Source organism: Corvus kubaryi, unplaced genomic scaffold, assembly GCF_017639235.1.
Source record: "Corvus kubaryi isolate FWS band 111438036 unplaced genomic scaffold, C.kubaryi_AGA036_p1.0 37308, whole genome shotgun sequence".
In the NCBI taxonomy this organism is placed as follows: domain Eukaryota; kingdom Metazoa; phylum Chordata; class Aves; order Passeriformes; family Corvidae; genus Corvus; species Corvus kubaryi.
In genome coordinates this window covers 15,591,019-15,618,064 of record NW_024581096.1, presented here as the reverse complement: position 1 = coordinate 15,618,064, position 27,046 = coordinate 15,591,019, and the positions used below count along the sequence as shown (strand labels likewise).

At 39.1% G+C, this 27,046-nt stretch overlaps 1 protein-coding gene across 1 annotated transcript in view; it reads right to left on the bottom strand.

The window, feature by feature from the left end:
* Positions 1-27,046, bottom strand: part of UBAP2 (ubiquitin associated protein 2) — a 150,141-nt gene that overhangs the window by 76,560 nt on the left and 46,535 nt on the right. The window contains 14 exon segments of the mRNA XM_042028731.1: positions 1,860-1,907; positions 2,800-2,891; positions 4,120-4,315; positions 5,003-5,069; positions 7,125-7,308; positions 9,847-9,886; positions 11,078-11,285; positions 12,362-12,540; positions 13,530-13,804; positions 15,279-15,483; positions 16,157-16,346; positions 17,423-17,490; positions 22,102-22,154; positions 23,334-23,393. Of these exon segments, the coding sequence (XP_041884665.1) occupies positions 1,860-1,907; positions 2,800-2,891; positions 4,120-4,315; positions 5,003-5,069; positions 7,125-7,308; positions 9,847-9,886; positions 11,078-11,285; positions 12,362-12,540; positions 13,530-13,804; positions 15,279-15,483; positions 16,157-16,346; positions 17,423-17,490; positions 22,102-22,154; positions 23,334-23,393 (1,865 nt within the window).

The window sequence follows — 27,046 nt, the reverse complement described above, 5'->3', positions numbered from 1 at the left end:
GCTTTATCCACAGAGTGCTCCAGCCATCCATCCATTTAATCCATCCATCCAATCCATCCAATCCATCCATCCAATCCATGGCTCTCTGACTTAGAGAGAAGGACATTGTGCGGGACGGCGTCAAACACTTTGCACAAGTCCAGGCAGACCAGGTCATGCGCTCTGGCAGACTTTACCATGGCCTTTCAACATTTCAAGGGAGCTTAGAAGAATGATGCAATCTAAATTTGGAACAGTGCCCGCAGGTCCAGGTAATGGACTCCATAGAATATCATTACACCGAAACAGAGGAGGTTTAGATCAGACATTAGGAAGAAATTCTTTACTATGTGGATTGTGAGGCACTGGAGCAAGTACCCACACATAGCCAGGTTAACACATCCCTTAAAATGTTCAAGGCCAGACTGGATGGGTCTTTGTGCAACACTGTCCAGGAGAAGGTTTCCCTTTCCATGGCAGAGGTGCTTGCAATCAGATTACCTCTTCCAACAGAAAATATTTTAGGACTCATGTTGAAGTTTTGGAGGACTGCGGAGCCAAAATGGGAGCAGAGAAGAGTGAGGAGGAAGGAGCAGAAGTGTGATGGCACAGAAGGCAGTCCCACTCCCCATCCTCCTATGCCACCTGGGAGATGAAGGCAGAGACAATCAGGAGTGAAACTGAGTCCAGGAAAACATGAGAGGTGAGGGGAAGGTGTTCTGTAGATTTGGTTTTATTTAATCATCTACTTACTCATTGCCCTGATTTGATTGCTAGTGAGTTAAAACTAATTTCCCCATGTCAAGTCTCTTTTGCCCGTGACCACAGCCAGTGAGTGATTTCTCCCTGTCCTTGTCTCACCCCACGTGCCTTTCAGGATGTATTTTGACCCTTGACCAGATGAGGAGGGGAGTGATAGAGCAGCTTGGTGGCCACCAGGCATCTAGCCAGTGTTAACACATTACAATAGGTGTCTCCTGGCCCTGCAACTTCAAATATTTTGCCATTTTGTTGCCACAAAAATAATTGCAGTCTGACAGGGCTTTGTCTGAGTCATCCCTGTACTCACCTTAAACCATCTGACTCTAGCTGCTCCAAGCTTTACATTGAATACTTGGTACTTCTTTGGGCCTTACATTATGGCCTTCATCCACTCTTCTCAGATCACTGCTCCATGTCTGCCTCTACAGATACACTGCATCACTCTAGTATATAACTGTTCTCAGTTACCTACTACCAAACCTTTTCCCCAAGTTCCTTGTCCTACATTTCTGATAGGAAAATTCTTCATAATTCTGCAATCTAGATTGAGACCCTTTTTGAATCCATCTGGGAGCTCAGCCTGTTTCACATGCCTTTTTGCCAAACGTCACCTGCATGCTGGATCCAGATAAGGAAAAAAACTTGTCACACTCTCCCTCCTGCAGCTCACTTGCATCTGTTGCCACAATGCATATGCAAAGATCTACACCTATGAGCACCTCCAAAACCTGTCACATACACCTACTGGCTACCAAGTTGTGTACTTGGTGTTCAACCTTACCTCTTGGTAAAAGGAAACATTTATGCTCAGACTTCAACTAGATTAGACAAAATGTCATAATGTTGCTACAACAATTAGCAATTTCTCCACTCAGAAGCACAAAGCACACTTGCGTCTATTTAGAGATTTTGCAGACAGACAAATGCATGATGCAACAGTTGCTCTTTATCAATTTACACAGTCCTGTCGTAAATTTAAAAACCAGGTATTTAAAAAACCAGAATATAGAACATAAGGAAAAGCTCTTAATCACCATTAAGTGGTGATTTACGTGGCACAAATGATCAACACTGAAGACAACTTGCTTAAAATTAAATAAATCAAGTAATTTACTTACCATTGGCAGTCTGGATTGAAGCATCTGGAGATCATCATAACCATAAATCTGCTTAAAGACAGATAAAAATACAACATCATTATAACACTTTTTTCTGATGCTGGTCAATTCGGGGCTTTGAACTGAGTTTGACTTAAACCCATTCTGTGGTAAAGGTCTACAGCCATATGTTGCATTGTGCTATCATGGGGAACTGTAGCATTTCAAGGAGAGTAGAACTGAAGTTAAAAAGGCTTGTCACTCTGATGTTTCCTGGTGACAATGTCCACTGAGGAGAGTTTGACTGTCCCATCTTCAATACAGTTTTTACAGACACATCATTCCTGAACTTACAAAAAATCTACCAGGCATTCAGATTTGGGAGAAAGAACAACAGCTCTCTTTGCTGTAATCATTGCTTCAAAGAGCAATAAGATTAAAGAGTTGATGACTTAACCACAAAGCAACCTCCTGAGTATCTCCTCACATTTGGTTTCATATAGAAAAGTTACTGGTATAAAGTTTTGGTTTCAACAAACAGATAACCAAAAATACGTTGATGCTGGTCAGACATCAAAGAGCTATGTGCAGTCTTTCAAACCATGACAGACAGGACACATGGTACATTTCCGTCACTACTATGGCAAATCCATTCCAGTAACACAAACCTAAAGGAGTCTAAATTTATTCCAAGGGCCTAAAACCTAGTAACACTGAAAACCATAGCCACACCCATGTAGCTTCAACAGCAGCCAGATCAGGTCTGTACCAAAAGCTCTGCAGTTTACAATCAACAATAAGCCTCTATTGAACATATTTCAGATGTTCTTTAGCATTTGGAACAAGAATTCCAGGCGCAACATGTGCCACCAGAAATGCCTTGGCATAGACAGTAGCAGGTCTGGAGGGCCCACTTGAGCCAAGGGCTAAGAAACCAAAGACAAACAATGAAACTGCTTACTGGGTAGGCAGGCAGAAGTCCTCCAGGTCCCACAATATACTGGTTATGCAACAAGGGTGGTACACCTTGGGGCAGGTTTGGGGGAGCTTTGCCTGTAGAATCAAAATACAGACACTTTAACAAGCCTTTAGAAAAGAAAAGGCTTCAGCATTGAGACAAGATAGCTCACAAGTTCTGGCAGCTGTGCCGTCTTAGCTTATAAAGAGCAGATTTTGTGCTGTTTGATGAATATACTCAAAATAGCCTGAAGAGTTTAACCATGCCTCAAGGGAGGGAAAGCACAGGCTACTTAAGCCTGAAAACATTCCTATCAGAGAATAGCCTGATTTTGTCATTTGCTTTGTCCAAGATGATTACAAGAATTACAGAAACTTCTCTTTTCCTTAGTCCTTTCCTGAGGCAAATTTAGAAATCATTCTCAATCTGAGAAAGCAAATTCTCTCCTTTCATTTTCTGCTCTGTCAACACATTCCCTTTACCACCAGCAGTAGACTGGAAAGTACTAAATGTTGCCAGCATACTTTCTGTGGGTGACTTACTACAGCTAGGAATAGCAAAGAGAAGACTGAAATGGTTTCAGCTGCCTTCATGATGCAGTGCCAGGAGGCAGAACAGTAAAAGAACATTGTACTTTGGCCAGTCATAAGACACTTCATTTACAAGCTATAGAAATGAGAAATCCTCTTGTAACCAAGCCTGATCCTTAATATTACATCACTCACTTCTCTCTATAAGATTTCCTTTTAGCAGTTCAGGTTTGTCAGAGAAGAAAGAGAATTTAGCATCACTTCCACTTCAGTGCAAGAAGCCTCCCAGCCTTCTTTCTCCATGGACCCTCCTTCTGAAGTGCTATTTGCTGTGCAATTTCTTTTCCTTTCTGTGGAAGTGGCAGTAGGGATGTGACATATGATAATGAGGACACTGCAGTATATTCTGATACTGCCATATGAAGTCACATCACAGAAAAGACTGAAACTACAGCTAATGCAAACTCATAGTCAGGAGCTGATCACAACTTGGAATACAAACTGGGTGAATTTTCTAGCCCAAAACTTCCCAAGTCAGAACTGCTCTGGTGTGTATTTATAAAGCTCTTTTGGGACAGAATGTGCTATATAAATGCCACATAACACCCTAACAAATATTTCAAATACATAAAATCAGGCAACTTTATTTCATAAGCCAGCAAATACAGCATGCTGGAAATGCCAGTGAAGAGTGTGGACTTCTTGGCGTTGTTATGGCTGGCGAGATGCTCAACTCATAGCCCTGCTGACTGAAATGCTCTGTCTATCCATGCGATCTGTCAATATTGCCAACCTGAAGATACTAAGGGAGCTGCCCGTGTGGTAGCAGCTGGTATAGACACACTGGTAACGCTCAGGCCAAGGCTGTTTGTAGTGTTCATACTGCTTGCCATGCTGACAACCGAGGAGGTGGTGCTAGTGGCTGAGGTTGAAGCAGTTGAAAAGGTTGTTGAGGGCTGGAGCGAAGTTGTGTTCTCAATACTAGTGTGCTAGAAAAGGAGACAAAAAGAATGAGGATCACAGAGCAAATAAACCACAGCAGAAAATGCTGGTAAAAGGGAAAAATTAAAAAAAAACCCAGAAACTTTTAAAGTAACAGAAGCACATGCAAAAGATATGCATTATCTACGTAGTAGGCAAGCAACTAAGTTGCATGCTTGTGATGTTTTTGTGATTTAAGGAAAACTATTGCATGAGAGCTAAATTCAAATTGCCACATCATCACAAAGTTACACTGCAGTAAGTGCAACGTAACATATATCATGCCATCACCTGCATTTTGTCAGCTAACCTCTCCAATGCAGACTGCTAACAGTCCGCATTTGGAGACATTTCAGATCACTACTCTGAAGTCTGGTTTTGGTTTGTTGTTTTTTTTAATAAACTAGTTACAAGCAAAAGTTTTTTTTATTTCATCCCCCTGGCTGGCATGACAATTTCCCTCGCAACTGTGTAACGTTTGGCAAGCCTCTATCATAGCTATTCCTGATCTAGTACAAATCACAAGTGGTAATCACTTTTTCTCCACTAGAGGGCTGACATTCCTTCTTCCCTGAGGTAAGGCTCTTGTTTTGGTTCTTGGGGTACCAGGACACATCAAACTTTAAGAGAGGGTCCTAATTATGAGATAAACTGACTATATGCCAAGCATCTGTTTTAATACTAACAGGACTTACCACATGTGATGTGCTTGTAGACAACACTGAGGCAGGAGAGAGGCTGCTCTGATGATTGGAAAGGGAGCTGGAAGGAAATAGTAAAGAATTCATAAAATTAATTTTCCCTAGAACTATTTTTAACAAATACAGATATGCAGTAGGACCTGAGTTAAAGAATAAAAATTCTATATGTGTGTGCACATACACATACACAGAGTGGTTAAAGACAAATACATGTAAGAGTGTGTGTATATATACACATATTACACACACAGGCATGTACAAATACAGACACCTCTACAGGCACTTTTTCCTTTAATCAGTATTCTATTATCTTTTAATGAAAAAATTAAAGTACAGAGTCACTATTGCTAACAAGAAATATCTAAAGCACCATTCATTTGTATTTTTCAATTTCTTGTATCTTTAGAAAAACTATAGTTGCTTCAGGAATCATATAGCAATGACTCCATGACACAAAGTGCAAAATCAAAACTAGGTTCACACAAGCACAAGCCCTGTTTCTCATTCTTTCCCTGCTGTTTCTTGCCATGGGGGACAGGTTTTAAGTGAGGCAGTGCTTTGGTTAGACTCACTACGGTATTTCTCACATTTTGAGCTGCGTAACGTTAACTCGACCAATTAGAACTGCAAGGTATTTGCCCCATAATTCATCCAGAGATCTTCAAATGCCTCCCTGAAAGCTGACTGAAAGTACCTCTTAAACATTTACACTGACAAGTTATACCTTATATTTGAGGTGAAGAATGTAACCTACTGTTATACAGTATGCAATAAACTGACAACATTGAACAAAAGTAATCAAAATGAAGATATAAAACACATGTATATTTTGGTGCTCAAAAAAGACCCTCCTTATTAAAAAAGAAGCAGGAGAGATCCTAAGAGCAAAATTATTTTAGTGCTCTCTCTGGAAATAGCCACAAGAAAACACAGCAGTTTTCACACCAAAGCTGATGGCTACACTACATGACCTAATTTAAGGGCAAACACTCTGGTAGCTCTTCAAGGCCCAGAATAAACGTTGGCAGTTTCATAAACTAACTTTGAAAACTGTCCCCTCTCTGCAGAAATTACAACAACAGCACTTTAGGGAGCAAGTGAAAATGTAGTTCAGTGCAACATAAGAGTTTTATACCACTCCCTCACCCACTCTTCCCAGCTCTTTTAATAAGCCTTAATTCACCATCTGACCTATGGTAGAGACACAGACACCAGCTCTACCATGTCAGACACGTTTGGAATTCAGGCATCATGATGATGGCTGAGATTTGGTATCTGTCTAACAGCATCAACCCCCAGCTGAAATTTCCATCAATTTATACAGCTTTTCAACAAATCGGTGTGAGAAAATGTTTCCAGTGTAAAGGGAATAGTTCTTGTTTGACATATTTACTATTTTATTCAACAAAAAAATACTAGAGTGTTAAAAGAAAATAAACTACATCCTAGCTGTGAAACAGTACAATACAAAGGCGAGTATCAAAAATATAACTCAATCCATACAGCTTCAGGATGTCACCTGACTGAGGATGAAGTTCATGTAACAGGCATTCAGAAAAACAGAGAGACAGTGCAAATGAGCTGAATTGTGCTAGACGCACTTCCAGGAACATCAATCTGTTATTTTAAAGTATCTTAAGGATATATCTCAGAAAAAGAAAACACACAGTTTCCCTGCAAAATTATTTCTGAGTTTTAATTTTAAGAAATACAAATATAAAAAAGAGAGTACACTTATTTCAAATTGGCTATGAAGTAAACTGTTAAGAAATTATTTCAAACATGACACTGAACAAAAACAGCAGGCACAAAGTAGGAAAAATAAACTGGGGGAATCAATTTAACTAATTTAGCTAGCATGATTGAAGCAAATCTCTTGAAACACGAAGTTGTATACGTACCATGAAATCTTGAGGCAGCAGCTGCTCTGCCATTAGGAGGCAGCCCAGAGCTCATATTTTGCAACCAGAAACATTCTGAGCTCTTCTGAATCTCCTAATGCTGATTCACATCATAAAAAGTGGACCCTGGTGCCTGACAGCTCCATGTGGAACCACCCTTGCACCTGTCCTATCCCCAAAATTGACTCCCTCTGTTTATCCCAACTCCACTGTACCTGCTCAGCTGGGAGAGTGAGCTGCTAGCCAGATCACTGGACTGAGGCAAGCTGGGCAATGCTGCCACATGCTGCGGTGTTGAAGGCAGAAGCGAGGCCGTGGTGGACACCACACTGGGCAGAGAACCAGCCGAAGGTAGTGAGGGAGAAGGCTCCGTCTTAGGTGCTGGAACCGATGAAGTAGCTGCAACAAGTTAAAAAGAGGCATTCAGATTAAAATTCCAGCAGACTTGACATCCCATCACGGATGCAGGAACACAGTAGCATTCTCCCCTTGGTCTAAAAAAATCTTACCATTAAGAATTGGTAACCATATCAAGCAATTTGGCTATGAAGGAAAATTCAAACATAACTGAACTACCATTTTTTCCCTTTAAGCTCTCTACTTAAGACAGATTTACAATTATCACTGCTACACATGTAGTAAACTACAGTCTTCTGCACTTCACGTGCCACTGGGTTTCTAATTTACAAGTCATTTTAAAATTCCTTGCTTTTGGTTCAGTAAACACAAGTCATTTGTGCCTTTTCAAGGCACTGTAAAAATCCAGTTATACCTACAGCTCTGTTTCTTCATTCCAACCTACACAGCACTGTTGGAGATTTCAACTGAGATTGTTGGAGTACAAGGGTACATAACAATTTATCAGTTTGACATATTCAGTCAAAAGTGTACTGCAGTAGAATAAAAGAAGCTACAATGGCAGGACACACTTGAGCACAGCATTAAGCATTTCTTATGGCTAAGGAGTTGTCAAATATTGACTCACTTTACTTAGATAATAAAAAATGTTAGGTTTAATCTCATACTTTTTAGGCTACACAGATTAAAACTTGTTTATAAGATCACTATATTGTAATAAGACACTTAAAAATTATACTGTCCAGCATGATTCCCAGCTGTTTCACTTATCTCTTCTACTACAAAAAACAACAAAGAATTAGAGACACTCACTCACCAATAAAACTCAGGAAAGAGTTGAACCCTGCCTTCTACAGGGCCATTTTACCACACCACACCAGGGACCACTACCCAGTGGATCATCACTAACTTGTAATGTATGTGAAGACATTTTTAGATTGGTCACCAAACAAAAATCAAATACTCACTTCGAAGTTATACATTAGAGTTTGTTCACTTTATTGATTTGATTTCCTAGCTACATGACCCAAGTCAGGTTGTGGGGTTGCAACGCAAACAGGACTCAAGAGGTCTTGGCCTTGACAAAACGTCTGGCCTCTTACAAAAAGGAAATCCAAGTGACAAACGTAATTATGAAGGCAGCAACTAAATCACCGAGTAACTCCTGGTAAAACTCATATAAAAACCAGAGTTTAAAACTCTCAATATATTAAGAGCAGGATTCCCATCTTGAAGTAAAAGTAGATGTCCTCAACACAAGGGACAGAATCATCATCTTAAGATCCCTTACAAGACGCCTGAATGCAATGTGCAAGAAAAAGAAAACATGGAGACCAGTAGCATGGTCAGAAGTAAAACATGTCAGTCGTACTTTGAATTATGGGTTTAGGAAGCTCAAGATCTGGATATTAAAGGAGAAGAACAGCAAAGATGAGAGATGAACAACTAAGAACATTATAGCACATGCAGAAGGGAAAAAGTATTTTCAAAAGTTAAGACAAATTCAAAATCATTTGGATGCATGTAATAGATGCAATGGAAGAAGGAAAACAGAAATGCTCTCAAAGGAGAGCTGGCATAAGAAAAGAGACTAGTAAAGCCATTACAGAATACAAAAGTACTAGAATTCTCAGATCTTTGTTTTCTAAAGCAAAAGGACAGGTTCTGCCACGAATTTCATAAACTGTTTATTAATTCTGTACTTGACACTACGAAAACACTTCGTGTCTTTGTATATGTCAATCTTTTAAATGGTAATTCTCAGAGCATAAACAACTCCTGCTCCTTTAAATTCAACTTGGCACTAACAAAACACATCCCACTAATGGCCCACCTGACGACATGTTTAAGAGAAGGTTAGACCTAAAATTGGGGCGTTGGAATTCCAAAAGATAGTAATTCACACTGCTGTCCTTGAAAATGTCCACAGAGAAGCACAAAGATCAGAAGAGTGAACATTATACTTTAATTATTTTAACTCCAAGTAGAGAGCTGCAGGGGTGTTACAGGCTACATTAGAAATAGGCCAAGATGAAGAAACTAACACTTATACCAGAGTCAGTACTGAGGTATTGTTTGCAAGGTATCGGGAGGAAACTCAGCAGAGGGAACATGTTTCTCACCTTTATTCCCCACAGGCTTCTAACAGGGCAGAGATGGAAGTAGACCTAGTGAGAGGTGCATTCAAAGAATGTGACTTTGTTTCATTACAGTTAAATGCTATTTGCAGCTTCCCAACTCAGAACTGGAAGAACTGCTAAGAAATTTCATAGTTGTTTTTAATTTTGTATTTTTATTTTATATTAAATAATTTCTTGCAGGTAAATTCAAAAGGAAAACCAGCAGGTCTAATTCTAAGGCTATTTAGGTTTGTAGAGAGCTGCCTTCATATTTCAAGTGTACTCAAGAAGCAAGCAGTATTTAATGCAAGCACAAATAAAGTCAAACGGGTCAGCCATAAATTAGTCAAGGAGAACAATATAAAACCTTAAACCCAATGTCACTGCTACGCTTGTGTGCGCAGCAAGTAGCAAGGAACGATCAGAAAGTCCCGTGCTCAACCAAGCTTTGAAAACTTACTGTCAAGTGTTGCCTGGGTTCTAACACCACTGTGCCCATTCTGTAAACAAAGAAGAAATTAATTAATAAACCATCTCAGAAGTATGTTAAATGTTCAAACTGAATCACACATCGAACATGCTTCATGCAAAATTCTGTATTCATACTAAATTGAACAACAAGGCAGAAAATTAAATTGTTACTGCCTTTATAAAAACCACATCATAAAGTTGTCTCAAGTGCAAGGTGTCCTGAACATAGAGAATCCCATACACTGCCCATAATACACCCATCAGCAGCAGACCTTCCCATGTACTGTATATAACATAAACTTCAGGCTCACACCAATATGAAATAAAGAATTGCATTAACATATAGGAAATGGTTGTGCTTTTGATCTAATGTAACTCACAATTTTAACTATCCAAGTTACACAGAGACGCCAATTTTTTTCCATTGAAAGATAAGACTTGAGAAGCACCAGTTGTTTTTTGGATAACGCTGGAGTACAGAAGTGGATAGTCTATGCTTGATCCTCACCAGTACATACGAGCTAGTGCAGAAGACAAGTGTGACTGAGCCAACACATAACAAAGGCCAGAAGCAAATAAACTTACAAACTCTCACAAGTTCCTAAAACATTTAATAAACTCAGTTCTCTTAAAACAAACCTACATTCCATATACAAAGAGAGCAGGTGTGTTTGAATCTCTCAAGAGATTCTCTGTCCTATATTAGACTTCTTCCATGCTTATTAAAATAACACATGAAACTAATTCCCACTGGTGTTAAAATACAAAAGAAAAGTAATGCTGGAGGGGCCAAAAAAAGTTTGGAATCCATTTGCTAGGTGCCGTATAAATTTAATAAATAATATACCTTTCTATAGAAACTGTTAATTTATGGCAAAATACCATAATTAGTATTTATATACAGAGACAGTTCCTTTTTTAAAAGCTTAACTTCAGGGAAGGAAATTTGAGAAGAATTTTAAGTGTTACTAAGAAAAAAGGTCAAAAGACAATTTAAGATGTCAAAACCCAAAAAATCAGAGACTCTTACATCCCAAATACAGTATTGCCAAAAACTACTACACGCTAGGAAAAATGAAAACAAGTAACAGGGCGGGCTTGGGAATCAAAAATACCACTGGGCATGCTTGGTCAAAGCATTAACGTATCAGAGGAACACAAGCCTAACACAGGTAAGAATATTCCCCCTTTTCAAGCTCCTGTTTCTCCAATGAACTCACCGCAACTGCAAGAGGGGTTGGTTCAGACGGAGCCATGGAGCTTTGGTACGCTATCCTGCTATGCACAGAAGTCTGGTCATAGGAGGAAGTTGTTACTGGGCTAGTGCTCTGGGATGAGCAGGTCAGACTGGAAGAGCTGATGGCAGAGGTTGTGTAGGTGGAGTCCTGTACTGTATTGGATATTGGCAAAGAGGTATTCAAAGGATCACTGGAAAAAAGAATTATTTATCATCTTGGTAAGTATTTCGAATACCTTCATGAAAATATCAGCTCCTGTATAGTTATCTTGAACTACCTTAAACATGCAGAAAAATCTACACTATTTATATTAGAAAATATAAGAACGTAAAAAAAAAATCATAATATTGCTTTGGTCCCCACAAATCACTGCTTCAAAACATCAGCTGCACTAAGCACCACTCACCTTCCTCGTTCCAGCCCAGCCTCGACAAGAATTTACACACAAGCAGTTTTCAGTCATGTTATTTCTACCTTTTCCAAGGATAATTAATGATCATAATGTTTCTTTTTTAAACAAGCAGAATTGATAAAAGTCTGATATATGATGAGTAACCACAATAGGATTCTTTTTACAACAGAATCCTAATGTTACAGAATGAACTATGCAAAGAGCTAAAAAATACTTTAAAACATGCAGTAATGTTTTATTTTCCAGATAGTTTAAATGCAATGTATAAAACTAAAATTAATGTGAAAGTGCATTTTCATTAATATTTCTGAATTAACTTCAGGAAGCTTTTTACTGATGCCGATTTTTCAATGAAAAAGGAATTAAAAATGGTTTACTGGTACACTGGCACTTCACATTGGCTATTTTAGCATTTCAGTAAGAGCTTCTGCATACAGACAGCCTAGCTTCTCATTTTCTCATCCTGTAGGAGCATCAGGTCTGTAATCTGGTGCCAATCTACTAATATATGGTACAGAGGTCAACTCTGCTGGATTAGATGCAGAAAAATGTGGGTTGTGAGAAACAAACCCCCAAAAAACTTGAAAAGCAGGGCAATTCAACATGAGAAGGAAGTCCTATAAAGGATAGCTTATTATAAGGTTATTTATACTCATGTCATCTCCAGCTTCACATTTACCCATTCAGGGAGATTTTGACTACCATTGGAGAAGAAATTCATCATTTAAGATACAACGCACAGAAAACAAGTCATCATATTTTTCCCTCCCATTACATTGTAACCGTGTCTTGATGTTTTTGGCACAAACTTGACCCCCTTCAAGAACACCTGAGAATGCAGGAGGGCAACTCACACATACTTTACAGATTTTGAATATAAGCTATTGTTGGTCGCCTGGCTGGTATTCTCACTGCTTGAAGTTGATCCAAACTCTGGGAGTGTAGGCTCTGATCCAAACTCAAGAGCTCCAAACTGAACATTTAACCCTGTCACGTCTGCTGATCCAGGCATCTCCACTGCAGAGGCAGGAATCTTAAAGGAAGAAAAAAAGCTGTAATTTCTTTGCATGCATCTCCAACCTGAAATTAATCCACTGATTCTGCCCTAATCTGGAGCTGAAGGAGTAAGACATACTGTTCTACCATACCAAAGTATCATCTGTGTACAACCCTCCCACCTCCACTAATATTCATATTGTGGCTACTAAGTCAATCTAAAAACCACTCAGCAACAGCCATTTTCCATACAGAGCAACCAGGCAGCTGCTTGCAAAAGGTATCACCACAGTATTTTGGACCTAGTAACTAGCCAGCTTAGTATTTCCTGCTTTATAAATAAGAAATATACCAAGCTCTTTGCTCTCCTTATCCCTAGCAATTTATATAAAATATATACTGAATAGAATCATAGAAATAATTTAGGTTGGACAAGAACATTAAGATCAAGTCCAGCTATTAAAGCCAGCACTACCAAGTCCTAAACCATGTCTCTAAGCACCACGTCTTCACATCTTTTAAACAGTTCCAGGGATGGTAACTCCACCACTTACCGGGGCAGCCTGCTCCAATGACTGACAACCCCCTCAGTGATGACATTTTTCCTAATATCCAGTCTAAACCCTCCCTAGTGCAACTTGAGGCTGTTTCCTCTTGTCTTGTCACTTGTTACCTGGGAGAAAAGACTGATCTCCACCTGACTACACCCTCGTTTCTAGAGGGTGATCAGGTTTCCCCTGAGCCTCCTTTTCTCCAGGCTGAGCCCCTGCAGCTCCCTCAGCTGCTCCTCAGACCTGTGCTCCAGAGCCTTGCCCAGCTCTGCCCCCTTCGCTGGACATGCTCCAGCCCCTCAACATCTTCTTGTGTGAGGCACCCAGAACTGGACACAGGATTTGAGGTGCAGCCTCACCAGTGCCCAGTACAGGGGGACAGTCACTGCCTTGGTCCTGCTGGCCACACCACTGCTGACGCAGGTTTTTGTGGTTTTTACTTTTACTAAGGACAAGCCGCCATTCAATTACCCACCTTGGATGCTGGAGTTATCCTCCGTTTTGGTGGTTTTATCTGTTTCTGTTGGGTTTGATGAACAGTCACTGCCTGGTTATCCATAGAGATAGTGGGGAGCTGTAATATTTTGCTAACAGCTGTAGAGGTGTCTACTGGTGATGGCTCTCGAAGTTTTACCTGGGAGGAGGACGACTCCAGCCCAGGAGGAGGAACAGGAACCACCTGCATTTGTTGTTGCTGTCGCTGGGTCAGCTGGCTCAGAACTGGAGATGGGTCAGGCTGGGATTTAAAGTCTGGTCAGTGTTGGGAAAAAGAAATATCAAAATTAAAGCACTGAACTCTGCTCTTCACAGTTCTACTCTTTATGGAAGAATCTGGGTGATGCTTAACAGTTACAATTCTATAGCATTTGCAAGTCTTTTCAGACATCAGAGCAATTTCACATTCATCATTTACCGCTCTAACAGTAATAAGGACAACAGTTGATACACTTTCTACTTTAAATAAACAGCTGTGGCCAAGCATTATTTATTTTTTTCCAAAAGTATGAGAACAAACCTATCTACACAGTCACAATATTATCACACACAAGTCCTCAGAAACTGTTTTGCATTATTTTAATCAAACACTTCAAGTTTCACTGCAGTTAACTGTGCAATAAAATGTGATTATTTCCAAGGGGTAAAGAGGTATTATGATCTAGGATTCCCTACCCTGCCCTGCAAAGAAGAAGATGTAAAAAAAAAAAAAAAAAAAAAACAAACAACAAAAAAAAAAACCTGCTACTATTTCATAATAGCTGAGAGTCAAAGAGATGCTGGACATGAACAGGTTTTTTCCCAAGTCTTCTCTTTGATAGTTTTCAGATGCTGAAAGCCATGAAGTGACCTAAAGCACTGGTCAACCACTATAGAGATCTACAGCATTTTCAGTGTGAAGGGTTTTTTATTCAGTTCATGAAGTCCATTAGAAAGCATTAAAATGTACACAAACTTTTTTTTTTTTAGAATTTCTGTATGTCAAAGATAGTAATTGCTACCAATGGCTGCTTATCTACACATAAGCATATATACATACACATGAGAGATACAAGAGCTATCCTCTTCACAGTGAGGATACTGCTAGGATCAACACTGCAGAAACCAAGTTTCTGTCATTTTCACTGTTGCTACTAATTTTACTCAATTACATGAAAAATTCATACAATTATAAATATACAAAACAAATAACCTGAATCATTCGCAGCACACTAGAGGAAGAACACTGAGGCGTTATGCGCATTATGAAGAAATTACATAGTACTCATTCAAAATTCATGCAATGAGTAAAGAGAAAATTTGTGGAAAAAAAACCAAAACCAAAATACAGTACACAACTTTACACTCAGCTAAAAGCAGCATAGCTACAATGAAAATAAGTCTTTCCCCACATTTGTTGAAAAACAGTCACCAACAAAGTTCCATGTAAATATTCAAGCACACTAAATCAAAGATGTCATTACATGGAAGGCTCAATAACTCTAAAGATGTAATAACATTTATGGATAGGCTTAAGCTTAACAAAACTTAGTTTATGATATATATACTTGTGATGTCTATTACCAGCAAATAAATGTCACATTTAGAATGATTGTAACTAATTGTATTACTAGGATTACATTTTTTAGAAAGTCTTTCATTAAAGTAATTTTAAACTATCATTGGCACTAAGAAATCTTACCAGCTAATAGAGAGAGAAAGAGAAAAGAAGCTGTGTCAAAGCACTTACCAAACTGACTGAGGACTGAGGACTGAGTAATAGGTGGTTTTAGATCCCAGGATGACGCAGCAGCTGTGCTAGTGGTGCTATTGGTTTGTTGAGAGGTAAACTGACCCAATCCTGGTGATTTCAATTGGTCCAAGATTTGGGAACCAGTAGAGTTTGCCAATTTAGAAGATCTGAGCTCTCCAAAGCCAGAACAAAGAACTGCCGACTACCAAAAAAGAAGAAGAGGGGAAGGAGCAGAGTTAATTTTTTAAGTAATAATTGAACATAATCATAGGGTCAATGTCTACAAGCTGCTATCTGGCAGCAACTAAAATCTATTCAAGACCTAGCTTACTAACAAATGACCAGTAAAAACTTCCACCGCTGGAATACTAATAATACTAACTTAATTGAACCCATGCATCTCAAAATATCATAGATTTACTAATAGTTGGACCAATTTTTAGAGAATAAACACCTCATCTCACACCCTCAAAACTGACTCAGGAACAGGCATGCTTCCACAAGAAGTAGTCAAGAATGTGCTTGGAAATAACACATTCGGTTTTCTGGCCTAGAACTCTTAACTATAAACAAATTATTTTATCGTACATGAGCAAGCAATTAGCACATCTGCTCTAATAAAAAATTAATACAACTACTTCATGTAAACGCAGAAATAACTAATCAGCAAAATGAAAAAAAGTAATTTTTGGGGGGTGGTGGGATGAGGGGGGAGTGTGAAAGGAAGGAATGATATTTTTTATTTTCAACTTTTTTAACAAATACCAAAACACCTCATGAAATGACTGGCACTGGAAAAGTTGTTTACCCTGAAGTATTTACTCATGAACAACACTTGGGAAACATAATATTTAGAAAGCTTAAGATAGTTTTACCAGACTTTGAGGAGAATAAGAGTTTACAGCACTGGAGTTGCCCGTTCCTGATGCCATCTGGGCGCTGTGCTGAGAATTTGTGAACACTAATGCTTGGCCGAAGGTCTGCTGCTGGGGAGCCTCAAATGAGTTGCCTTCTGTCTCTTGGGTAGATGTCACTGGCTTTTGAAGCAGTGTCACCAAATCAATGCTGTAAGACAAAGTGAAATTTGGCTGGAATGAACACAGTGATTAAACTGTACTGACACTGCGGCAAGCACTAACAATACTAAAGCTGCCATTCCAGCAACAGAATTACTACTGATTAACAGTCTTTTCAAACGTTTTTTTGTCTATCATACAAAAGAGATAGAAAAGAATTTTTTGCCAGCAAGAAACAAACACAAAAAAACCATCCCAATTTGAGTGGATTAACTAAAACATTTTCTAACATAATTTGAGGGACATCCACTAGAAGAACAGAATAAAAAACATATGAATAAACTACCTTTAAGAAAGAAAGGAGTGTAACCTATAGACCACCCAACACCATGCCTCATGCAAATCACATCCATATTATGTGGAAAATTTTGCTGCAGTACAGCAGAATCAGGATGTTTGGGACCATTAGCCTATTTAGTTTTTAGATTTCATGCTATCCAACTACCGAAGTATTCATTGCTAAACTTCGGTGTTCTCTCCATGAACATGGGCTAATGAAGGCAGCTGATTCCACAACATCACCAGCAAGGCATTGGAAGACAAAGGCAAGCAAAGGAAGGACAGCAACTGACATTTTTGGTTCTTGACCTTAACCCTCTATCATCAGTAAAGGCTTGTAGCTGAGATGTTTACCAGGAAATTCACCTTTTTGCCAATGCAAGCTTTCATTTATCGTATTTGTCAAAGCACTACATTCTGAACACTTTCTGCATCTACAAAGGCAGGCTTTCCATTTTCTGGACACTAAAGCCAGAGCTTCCTTTTTTCAACAGTAAAAATCTTTTCTTCCCAGCTACTTTTCTTCCTTCCTGTGAGCAGTCCTGATGCAGAAGATGTATTACGCTCACCTGTTTGGTAAGTTTGTCTCCACTTTCACAGTAGAAAATATGTAAGTCAGGAATTCACAGAAACAACAATTTGCAAGCAAGGCTTTTTCCATTTTGAGATGAGTTTGACCAATCTCTGACAGAGTTTTTATTCAATATTTTATGCATGGCAAGCTAACATTGCTTAATCAAGGAGCAGGTTTTTAAAGCATAGAGAAAACATGGAAGAAGAGCTTACCTTTGCCCAGGAGTCACATGATTCTCTGCTGGAACAGAAGATGCAGTGAAGACTTTTGTTTCAGAAAGCTGAAAAAGAGATGGGGGAAGAATTTTAATCCCACACATGCTCACACTTCCCTCTTGCAACAACTGCAGAAATTGCATTTTGGCCATGCACTTTCAAGATAAAAGTAAAGTCAAACTACCATTACAAACAGCTACTCTGAAGCTCTGCTTAAAAAGACGAAAACATGTAGTCAAACTTCAGTAAAATCATCTCCACAGAATCAAGTACCTATTTAATTAGAGGGTTGGGTTAGGAAATCTGACCTACTGAAAACACGCACCAGTATAGAACAGTATACCAAAGTAACTACATCAGTTTGGGAAACAGTTTAACTGAAATACACCAGCAGAAAGCAATTAATGTGACAGCCATTCTATATCATCAGTGTGCAGACAATTTATGACACTATAGAGCAACTCCGATAAATCTTGTTGCACAAGGGTAACACATTGGACTGCTCCCACCCATTTCAGGTATCCTTGCATGTGACATTTCAGCTCCCACCACCAGCAGAGGCAGGCAAGTACAGGTAAGTACAGGTAAATACAGTGAACCAGCACGCATGGTTCTTTCTTGGCAGCTCTGTTAGGAGTGGAAATAAAGACTTTAACTGAGTGCTCTGAGAGCAGAGTTCAAAGACAGTAATAAAATGAGAGCCATGCTGACACTCATGTAACAAGTCAGACCACCCACAGAGGAAAGCTGCACTTTTTTCACCATGCTGTTACAATACAGAGAGATACTGCACAGGCACCTGGGACTTGCACAGGCAACCAGAGGAGCTGGTTGGGTCTTCAGGGGAAAAGAAGGGGTTGGTTTTCTGTTGTTGGATTTTTTTAATAGTTTTTCTTGTTTAAAAAGTAATAGTTGAACAGCTACAACTTCCTAGGGCTAATTTGTTTCTACTGACATGAGTACTTGCAAACCAGAATAGGTCTTAAGCCAGCACAGGTTAGGTTTAGCAAGACAGAGATATGCAAGTACAACATAATATTTTAAACTTAATTTTCACAAAATCACCCTTACTTCCTTTGGTTTAGCCTTGTCTTTGACTGAAGAGTAACTGACCTATTCAAACACACACACAAAGAATACCTTCAGAACATGCCATTTGATACAGCTCTTCTAGGAAATGATGCATTTTTAATTGCATACATTGCTAGCAGCCCAGTTCAAACCAGCCAGATTTCATCTGCCATCCCACAGGCAGGTCTACTGAGAACATGTGTACCCCTGAACATGGACATCTGATAGGGATTCTCCTGTGAAACACTGTTGATTTAAGAAGGGCACAGAAGAGATGTCTGGGAGCAAGTCACCACTCAGAGGCAAAGTAAAGATATTTCATATACTCTCCCAGCACCCTCTTACAAGCAGCACATGAGGCCTTGAAGAAATTGGTACTACCACAGTTCCTCCCTCCATTTCTTGCCCTTCCCTTGCTGCCAACACAATACACTTTAATCCCTCATTTCTGGATCACCTGTCCTGAGATTGATGCTGACAGCCCACAGCTCTATGTACTGACCAAAACAAAGAAAGAACGTTCCACTTAAGTACATTTCAGTTAAAAAGGCTGTTCCTCTATTGTTCAGCCCTTTCCCCATTGTGTGTTTTAGTTTAGAGCAATGTTCTACTGTACTTTCTGGGGTGTTACAATATCCCCGCATTACATGGCACAAAGTCAGCTAATGGCACAAGCAGCACTCTATGGTCTGCAATCCCTTGGTTAAATATTAAATTCTTTGTAACGTCAATAGCTTCTTACATTCACATAACCCAGGAAAAGACTAACCATGGCTAAAACACTGATGAATCCCAAAAATTAAGCTAATTAAGGAGGATGTTTGTGACAATGCAAAAACATGCTTGATGTGTGAGAGAGTAAATGTTCTCTACAGATGAACCAGCATGCAAACAAAAGTCTCCAGCTACCAGCTCAGCTACACTGAGGTTTACACTACATCCTGTGGCAAACTCACTGCCACAAGGTCCAATCAAGCACTTAATTCAGGACTCTGCAGAGATTACAGCATTCGTCAAAACACGTGTTTTGTGCTGCAGCTGCTGCAAAGTTTTATTACACAGATGTATTTAGTATTTCTTAGAAGCAGTATTTTCAGCTCCTAACCAAGCCATTTAGCTCGCTGCACACTACACTCACAAATCTTTCACTGAGGCTCTGGTATTTTCCCAGAACTGAACGAATGGTTGTGAGGCATTTGCCAGTGCTGGCCTCACAGCAGTATGTCCTCCATCTGCAGTGAAATGCCCGTGCTTTCCAGCTCCTGCTCCTATAATAAAATCATTCTCCAATCACCAAACAGACAACAGGCTTGACAACTAGCTACCAGCTCCTAAAGGAATACAGGAATGTTGAGGAGAAGAGGAAAATATACTCCAGCATCCTTGAAGAAATTCAACATCAACAAATCAGAAATTAAAAAAAGCTTATTACTGTTTTGGTATGATGTAGCAAAGGTAAAAAAATTAGAACAAGTTCTCATGCTGCTTCCTGGTAAAGAAACCATTTCCACCAAAACACACTTTCTCTTTTTTTTTTTTTCCTTCCTTTTTTTTTTAAGAAGTGTTGCTGCTGTTTCAAATAAACTAGTACTACTAACACTACAGAAAATGTTTGCCATTACCCACTTGCTGGCAATTTGTATTTATTCTATTTCCCTCCTTTGGATAGTTTCTGTAGTTAAACTTTACATTCTTTAGCCAGGAGAGCATGACCACAATTTTAAGAGCAAAATCCAAAGCCACCTACGGTACCTCAATATTTGCCTAGTCCTTCATTGTTCATGCCCTGAATATCCCTTAAACAAAATACAACCTCCTATTTTCACCACAAGCAGTTTCCATTCTATTTAATAGCAGGTAGACAACCTATTATACTTGCTCAATACTCACTACAAAAGATAAGAACCAGACAGGACTATTAGGTCACAAAGACCTAATTCTTCTCAGGTCAAACAACGTTAAACTTCACTCATTTGCTCATAACTTTTATCTGACTAGAGAACACCACATTTAAACAGAAATATTCTTCAGAGAAACACCTGGTCTTTCCCTGCAGACAGGAAATATATCAGCTTCCTTGATTCTTTTAATCAACAGTCATGCCCCTAGAACTGTTTGTTATACACTTAAATGCATGGATCCATTTTCCAGACAGAGGTTCATACTACACCTCTGCTAGACTAAAACCAGAATCCATCATATGCTCCTAAAGTAATCCTTTTCAGATTCCCTAAACTAAAATCTCCCTTCTTAATGACCTCTTTGATCAGTCATTTTCAGCTATTATACACAATTTTTCATCTGTAAAAGCAATGAGAAATTGGATTTGGTCCTTAAGAATCAAGTTCAGAAGCATCCACATACAGAAATAACTCAAGAATGATTAAGAGATGCGGAAGAGTGCCAACAGGCAAAAAGACTACAATAGGAACTTCTAGATAGAGCATCAGCTCATGCTGAGCTGTTCTTTTTCCATCATCCCCTACAATCCTGAGAACTTTTCAGTTGCTGCTTTCCAGAAACCAGGCCCTTGTTCTTAAGGTGTGTCTGTGTTCCTATAAAACAAATGGATATTTGGCTATATGAAAGCATTTTTCACTGGGACAGCTCAAACGTTGCAGAGGTCCAAATCTCTCTGCATGACTGGCTTACTTTTAAATGCTATTCCAATACCTTTTGGATTTCACAAACATTTTATTAAGCAATTGTTTTAGTTTTACTTCCAAATCATTGATAGAGTCACTAGATGGCATCTGGCCCAGGACTGGGGCGCACTCCTACAAAAGCCCACATTCAGTAAGGGTCCTTCTGTAACAGATTTATTTGCCAAAATTTGCAAGGCGGATTTCAATGCACTAATGTGTTTGGTGATAGAATACAATTATTTTTAGAACAAATGATATAATATATTTTCCTTTTTTTTTTTTTTTTTGTTGCCTGTTTTGGGCTAATGTATCTGCATCTTGGCATTTTATTCACTCTTTCTGAATATTAGCAGACAAACAACTTTCTCCTAGGTTACAGGGATTTTTCCAGGATCCAAAATGAATAAAAATTAACAATGGCTAGAGATTTCAAAATTCATTTGCAAATTATTCAGCTCTAGTAACTAATTAGAACAAATTCCATCCCTAGTCAGCATTGCTCAGCACCTCTCCCATACTACAAATGTTGTATAGTACCAGCATCAAACATGGGTGAGAACAGCCCATAAATTTCCACCACCCCTAGCCCTTAGTCCACCTCTAGCACATACTGAAGAAACTGAGGACAGGTTTAAAATGTCCGCTTTTGATGACATTAACTGATACAGAAAACCTAGGAATTTAAGAGTTTCTTTCAATTATCTTGAAAGATACACCCCCGTCACCAGGTAAGGATGGAGTTTTCGTATCAGTTACATGACATTTTCACACATTTCCAGGAATAACACTGACATGCCACCCTGCAGGGGGAAGCAAGAGGGATGATTTCTGAGACAATCTCTCACTCTTCTGAAAATAAACTTGAAATAATGGGTGTTACTTCAAATACTTAGTTTTTGAAAACAACACAGACTGAAGAGAGTAAATAATCAATTGGTATATCCAACAAGTTGCACTTACATCTTCATTCCAGTCTTCTGCTGTCCATTCTTCTATTGAGTTTTTCCATGCTCCTATCATAATTGGGGGAAAGAAAGAAAACAGGTTCAAGTTAAAGGCACAACACTGTGTTTCAATCTTTCTGCTTTAAGAGCAATCCTGTTTTCATTATCAGTGGAAAACAAAGCAAGGAGATGGAGGTTGGACATATACTTGGAAACAAGGGTGTAAGCTCTAGGAAACTGGTCTGCAAAATTAAAATTTTGGGAGGGAAACACTACCACTCCTCCATTCCCCTGCCATTAATTTCTGTTTTCAGCAATTTCTTAGCCACTGTGGTACCAGACTTAATTCGCGTGAATGCACATCTGCACCCAGCAATTAATACCAAACATTGGAAGAACTTCCTCCTGTGGGCCCAACAACGGTGAGAGGCTACTCAACCCTGCCACAGGATCCCCTAGTTTCATGCACAAATGCATACAGAACAAAACATAACCACAGCACCTGCTCTGATATCCACAATCCTACTTTCAACACATTCAATTTCAAGACCCAAGCCTGTGGGGACTACTTTCCAACCTGTTATCTCACGCTTCAGAGTAGAACAACTCCAACTCCTTCCCCTGAGAGAGCAATTTATCTTATAAATAATTCTTACAATGGTAGCAGGACAGTCTTTAAATTTCCATTGTAGCTAAAAAACACTTCCTGTAACTTGTGGCAGAGTTGATATGGAAAACACTGGAGCATGCAGAAATAGGAAAACTACAGAAAACAATCCTATGGATGCAAAAACCTGACCCCTTCTATTGGAAACTGCAGGTAGAGACATGCAAGAGCAATAAAAAGACTTAAGGCCTTGACCACCAGCAGAAGTACAGGGGAGGTTATCCCAACAACAACCAGAGCCTTTGTGTAAACTATGCAACCACGAGCAAAGAGAACACCAGCACCAAAGGTAGTGCCACCAGCACCGTGGATCAAGTACAAAAACAAAAGGACCACTGCTTCAACCACCTCCTTTCACTTAACCAGGAACTGTCTGAGATGCATTAATACAGAAATAAGCCCCCCAAAGACAGCATCAAAGCCACCTGGTGTAATGCTAGCACTGCATTGGTGCTTCCTCTCGTACCCCGTGACACCGCAGCAGGTTTTGGCAGAGGAGGGTCGAGCGGCGCCAGTTCAGTCAGGCAAACGGGCCAACCATGAAGGTTACACACAGTGCAGGAAAGAGTGGAGGCTTATACCTTGGAATCCAAAATTATTTGGCAGGTCCTGAGCAAGGTAACATCCACCCTGCGTTGGCTCTGTGGAGCAATACAGAGTTGCCTGAAACATCTCATTGCTCACATTTTAGCAAACAGCCCCTAGCCAGGGCTGATGTTTTTACAAATAACCATACCCTGTAGCAAAACTACTACAATGCCTCAAATTTCTAGAGTAATCCACACATTTCTACAGAAATTTTGAAAAGGAGGAAAAGTCCTTTTAGAGGAAGAGTTGATTTTCTTTTCCTTCTCCTGACCAGCACAGAACCCCTCCCCCCAGTATTTCTTCTTTGAAGAAGAAATACAAGTATTTGCCCTGCTTGTATTTATCTCTCATAAGCCAGTGCCAGGGTCTGTCTCTAGAAGACAAGCCTTTAGAACACTAAAACAGAGCTTGGAGTCTGATAAAATAAACTCTAAAAGAGCTCAGATACATCAAGCCAAACACTCAAGTATTTTCCACCACCAATGGGACCAAACCTGTTTGGAATAATATTTGTGATGTTTTCCTGAATTCAATTTAAACAATTATCTCTTGTTCCTTCTCATAAAACTAATTCTGAGAGTTTATTCTTTTAAATACTGTGTACAACCCTTCACCCTTTTATTAGCTTACCCAAGCTGCCAAGTTAACTAGTGTCATTTACTAACACTCTTCCTTCCCAGCTCAATCCTTCCAGTCTAAGTTATTTCAGTACTCTTCTCTGCACTTCTCAAATCCATTTTGAATGTCTTCCTCCTATTGATGGGATTTCTAAGTCAGATCTTGCAACAGGCGCATCAATTTCTTTTTAGTCCAAAATCCACCTTGGCATTACTGCAACTCATGCATCCTCTTCCCAATCTTTCCCCCAAGCTTTGCAAAGCATCACAATTCAAGGGTTCTCTGTTTTCCATCAAAATAATGCTTTGTGTTTTCAAGGATCCTTGTCATATCTGCTTCAACCTAGATGGTTATTTTTGACTCTTTCCTGTTTCTCTTTGTAACAAGTTCAGTTTTAGAAAGTTATCAAGACAATAAAAATACACTTCTTGATTAGTCTTCAGCTATTTTCCTCGAATTCCCATCTCTTCCTGTCACACTACTTAATTTTTTACCCTTTCTTTGAATAACCATTGATATTAGCCCCAAAATAAATTTAACTTGGTCTATGTCAAACTTATGTACTAATTCTTTCCTTCTGGATTACATTTGCATTCTAGAAAGATTTGAAGGTTTCCTTAAAATGTTGCTTCTGACTTTTACCGCAGATATTAAAAAAAAAAAAAACAAAACACAAAAACCCCACAAAAACAAAAACCCAAACACCAACTTCCTTGTACCTTCCAAAGAACACAACTGTCCCTCTTGAAAGTTATCCTATAATTTATTTTTTATTTCTTGTCATTCTTCAGTTTCAGAGTAATTTAAGGCTGTTCATAACTAAGATAACAAAGGAAGTTTTTCAGTGAAACTTATGAAACTCTATCAAAGTAGAGATGTGAGTAAATTACCAGAACACAAGGCCATTTCTAAAACCAACTTTGAGAAGTGAGAACCTCCAATAAAATTCGTGTATAACAACTGCTGTAATTTGCGCTCATTTTCTCCCACTGCCCTGTACATTACAAAAAATGTAAGAGAGGAATCATGCTGCTCAAGTTTATTCCCTTTTGGAGGAGGATTGGTCATTTGGTTTCTACTTATCTGTCCCTTCTCTTTGCCTTTCAGCTGTACATTTTTTCTATATAAATTAGGATGCAGGAAAACTGATGCTGTATTATTTGGAATACAAGTAGACTTAAACATTATGAACTATTAAAGACTTGGCCTTCAGTTCAACCAACAACACTAAATTTAACGTCCAAAGAACCAGCTAGCTTTTCTACTGTGTTACACAACACTGAACCTAGAAATACTATTCAAGTTACCATGAGTCCTCTTGCATCTGCAAGAATTCAGGGCATGAGGTTCTAGGGCACTTTCAGAGTACACACAACAGAAACTACATTTTGGAAACAAATACTGTATTTATTTTCAATGAAAATATTCATTTCCCCAGCACTGGCTAAAGGAAGAAATATTTAGTAAGTAACTCGGAACATCACGAAGAGTTTATATTTATATGATGTCTTCAGACAATATTTTGATAAGCAAATATCTCTTATTTGTCTAGGCAGTTACCCAGTTATTTCCTCTTTAATGTAACTGCAGATGAAAGACACTAGTTTTCCAAGTAGCTAGCATGAGCTAATATTGTTTACTTTCTTTTTAGATGAAATAAGAAGTGGGACTGGGTAATGAGGAATAAAGAGAGGGATTTCCTTCCTGTCCTTCCTGCATAAACTCTTACCAGACATCTATAAAGCCCACTGCAAGCTTTATAGCTTTCCATACACATAGAGCTCCCACATTAAAAATTTTAGTTAACTCCACATTGGGAACTTAACTGGTACAGCTGGTTTGTAACTAACAAAATAGCAGTGTAAATTTAGGTGGAAAAACCTGCAAATTAGTGTTTGGGATTAACAAGTCAAATCATGCTCAACTTTGTGCCACCTACTTCCAGCCCCATACCTTGTGTGTCACTTTTTCCCCCTACCACTGCTTCTGTGTTTCTTCCCAGCAGTTTCTTCTGCTTTAAAATTACTACCCCAGCTGCAGTTTCCTCTAAAAACCCTCAAGACCCTTTCCATCACAAGGCTGAAAGTGCTACCCACTTGGACAAAACTAACAATTCAATTTTAAAGCTTGTTCTGTCTGAAGTGATTCCTTTTGGACCAGGGACTTCTTTCAGACATTCCTAGAGCTTGTCTAAAGAAGCAACACCATAAAATAAATCATTCTTTAGAGAGACATTTTTGTTTTGTCACTTATGGTGCCTTTTTCATTTGAAAGTAAATTAAGATTAGCAACAAAAAGGTACTTAACACCGAAAAAAACCCATTCACACTTACCTAGTTTACTTTAAATTTCCGACAACCAAGTATTTTGCAGGAACTCCCCATAATGACACTCATGCCTTCTCACACCTTCTCCACACAATGCTTCCCAAATTTCCATGCATGCCTTAGGCTGTGTTACTGAAATCCAGTGTGGTTGTCCGTGACATGCGCACAGCAAAAATGAGCTTGGCATCCAAACAGAAATTCCAGATACCGAAACTGAATTTCCACCACTCTGTCAGCAGCACACCCCTTATGGTGACACATTCATACTATTAGAGGGATCTGTTTACCCACACCAAGCTACCCTTACTCCTGTGCAGAATTCTTCCATTACTGAACACTGAGGAGATGCCTACAAGGACAGAGGCTGCTGTAACAGAGACACATGGAGGTTATTCTGAGTTAGCAGGGAGGGTCTCAGAACACTTGGGTTCATTTCAGAAGTGGAGCACAAGTTGTATGTAAGCCACAACCCTACAGCTTCAATCAGTAGTAACAAACCAGTGATTCTCTACCTCTGACCCAGTTTCCTTGTAGCTTTCTTGCAGATCTTTCTTAATGTAGTTAACCTTATAGCTTCCACAATACTTGTGATAACATACACTGCCCCAACAACAACATAAGAATCCCCAGAGGAATTTTCAAGACATTAGGTATCTTCCTTATTTGAAAAACTAATGTGAGTGAAAACAAAAGGTGCATTTCTGTTTGTGCTACAGCACCAAGTAATTTAAAAAGTAATTCCTTAGAAAGATACCATATTT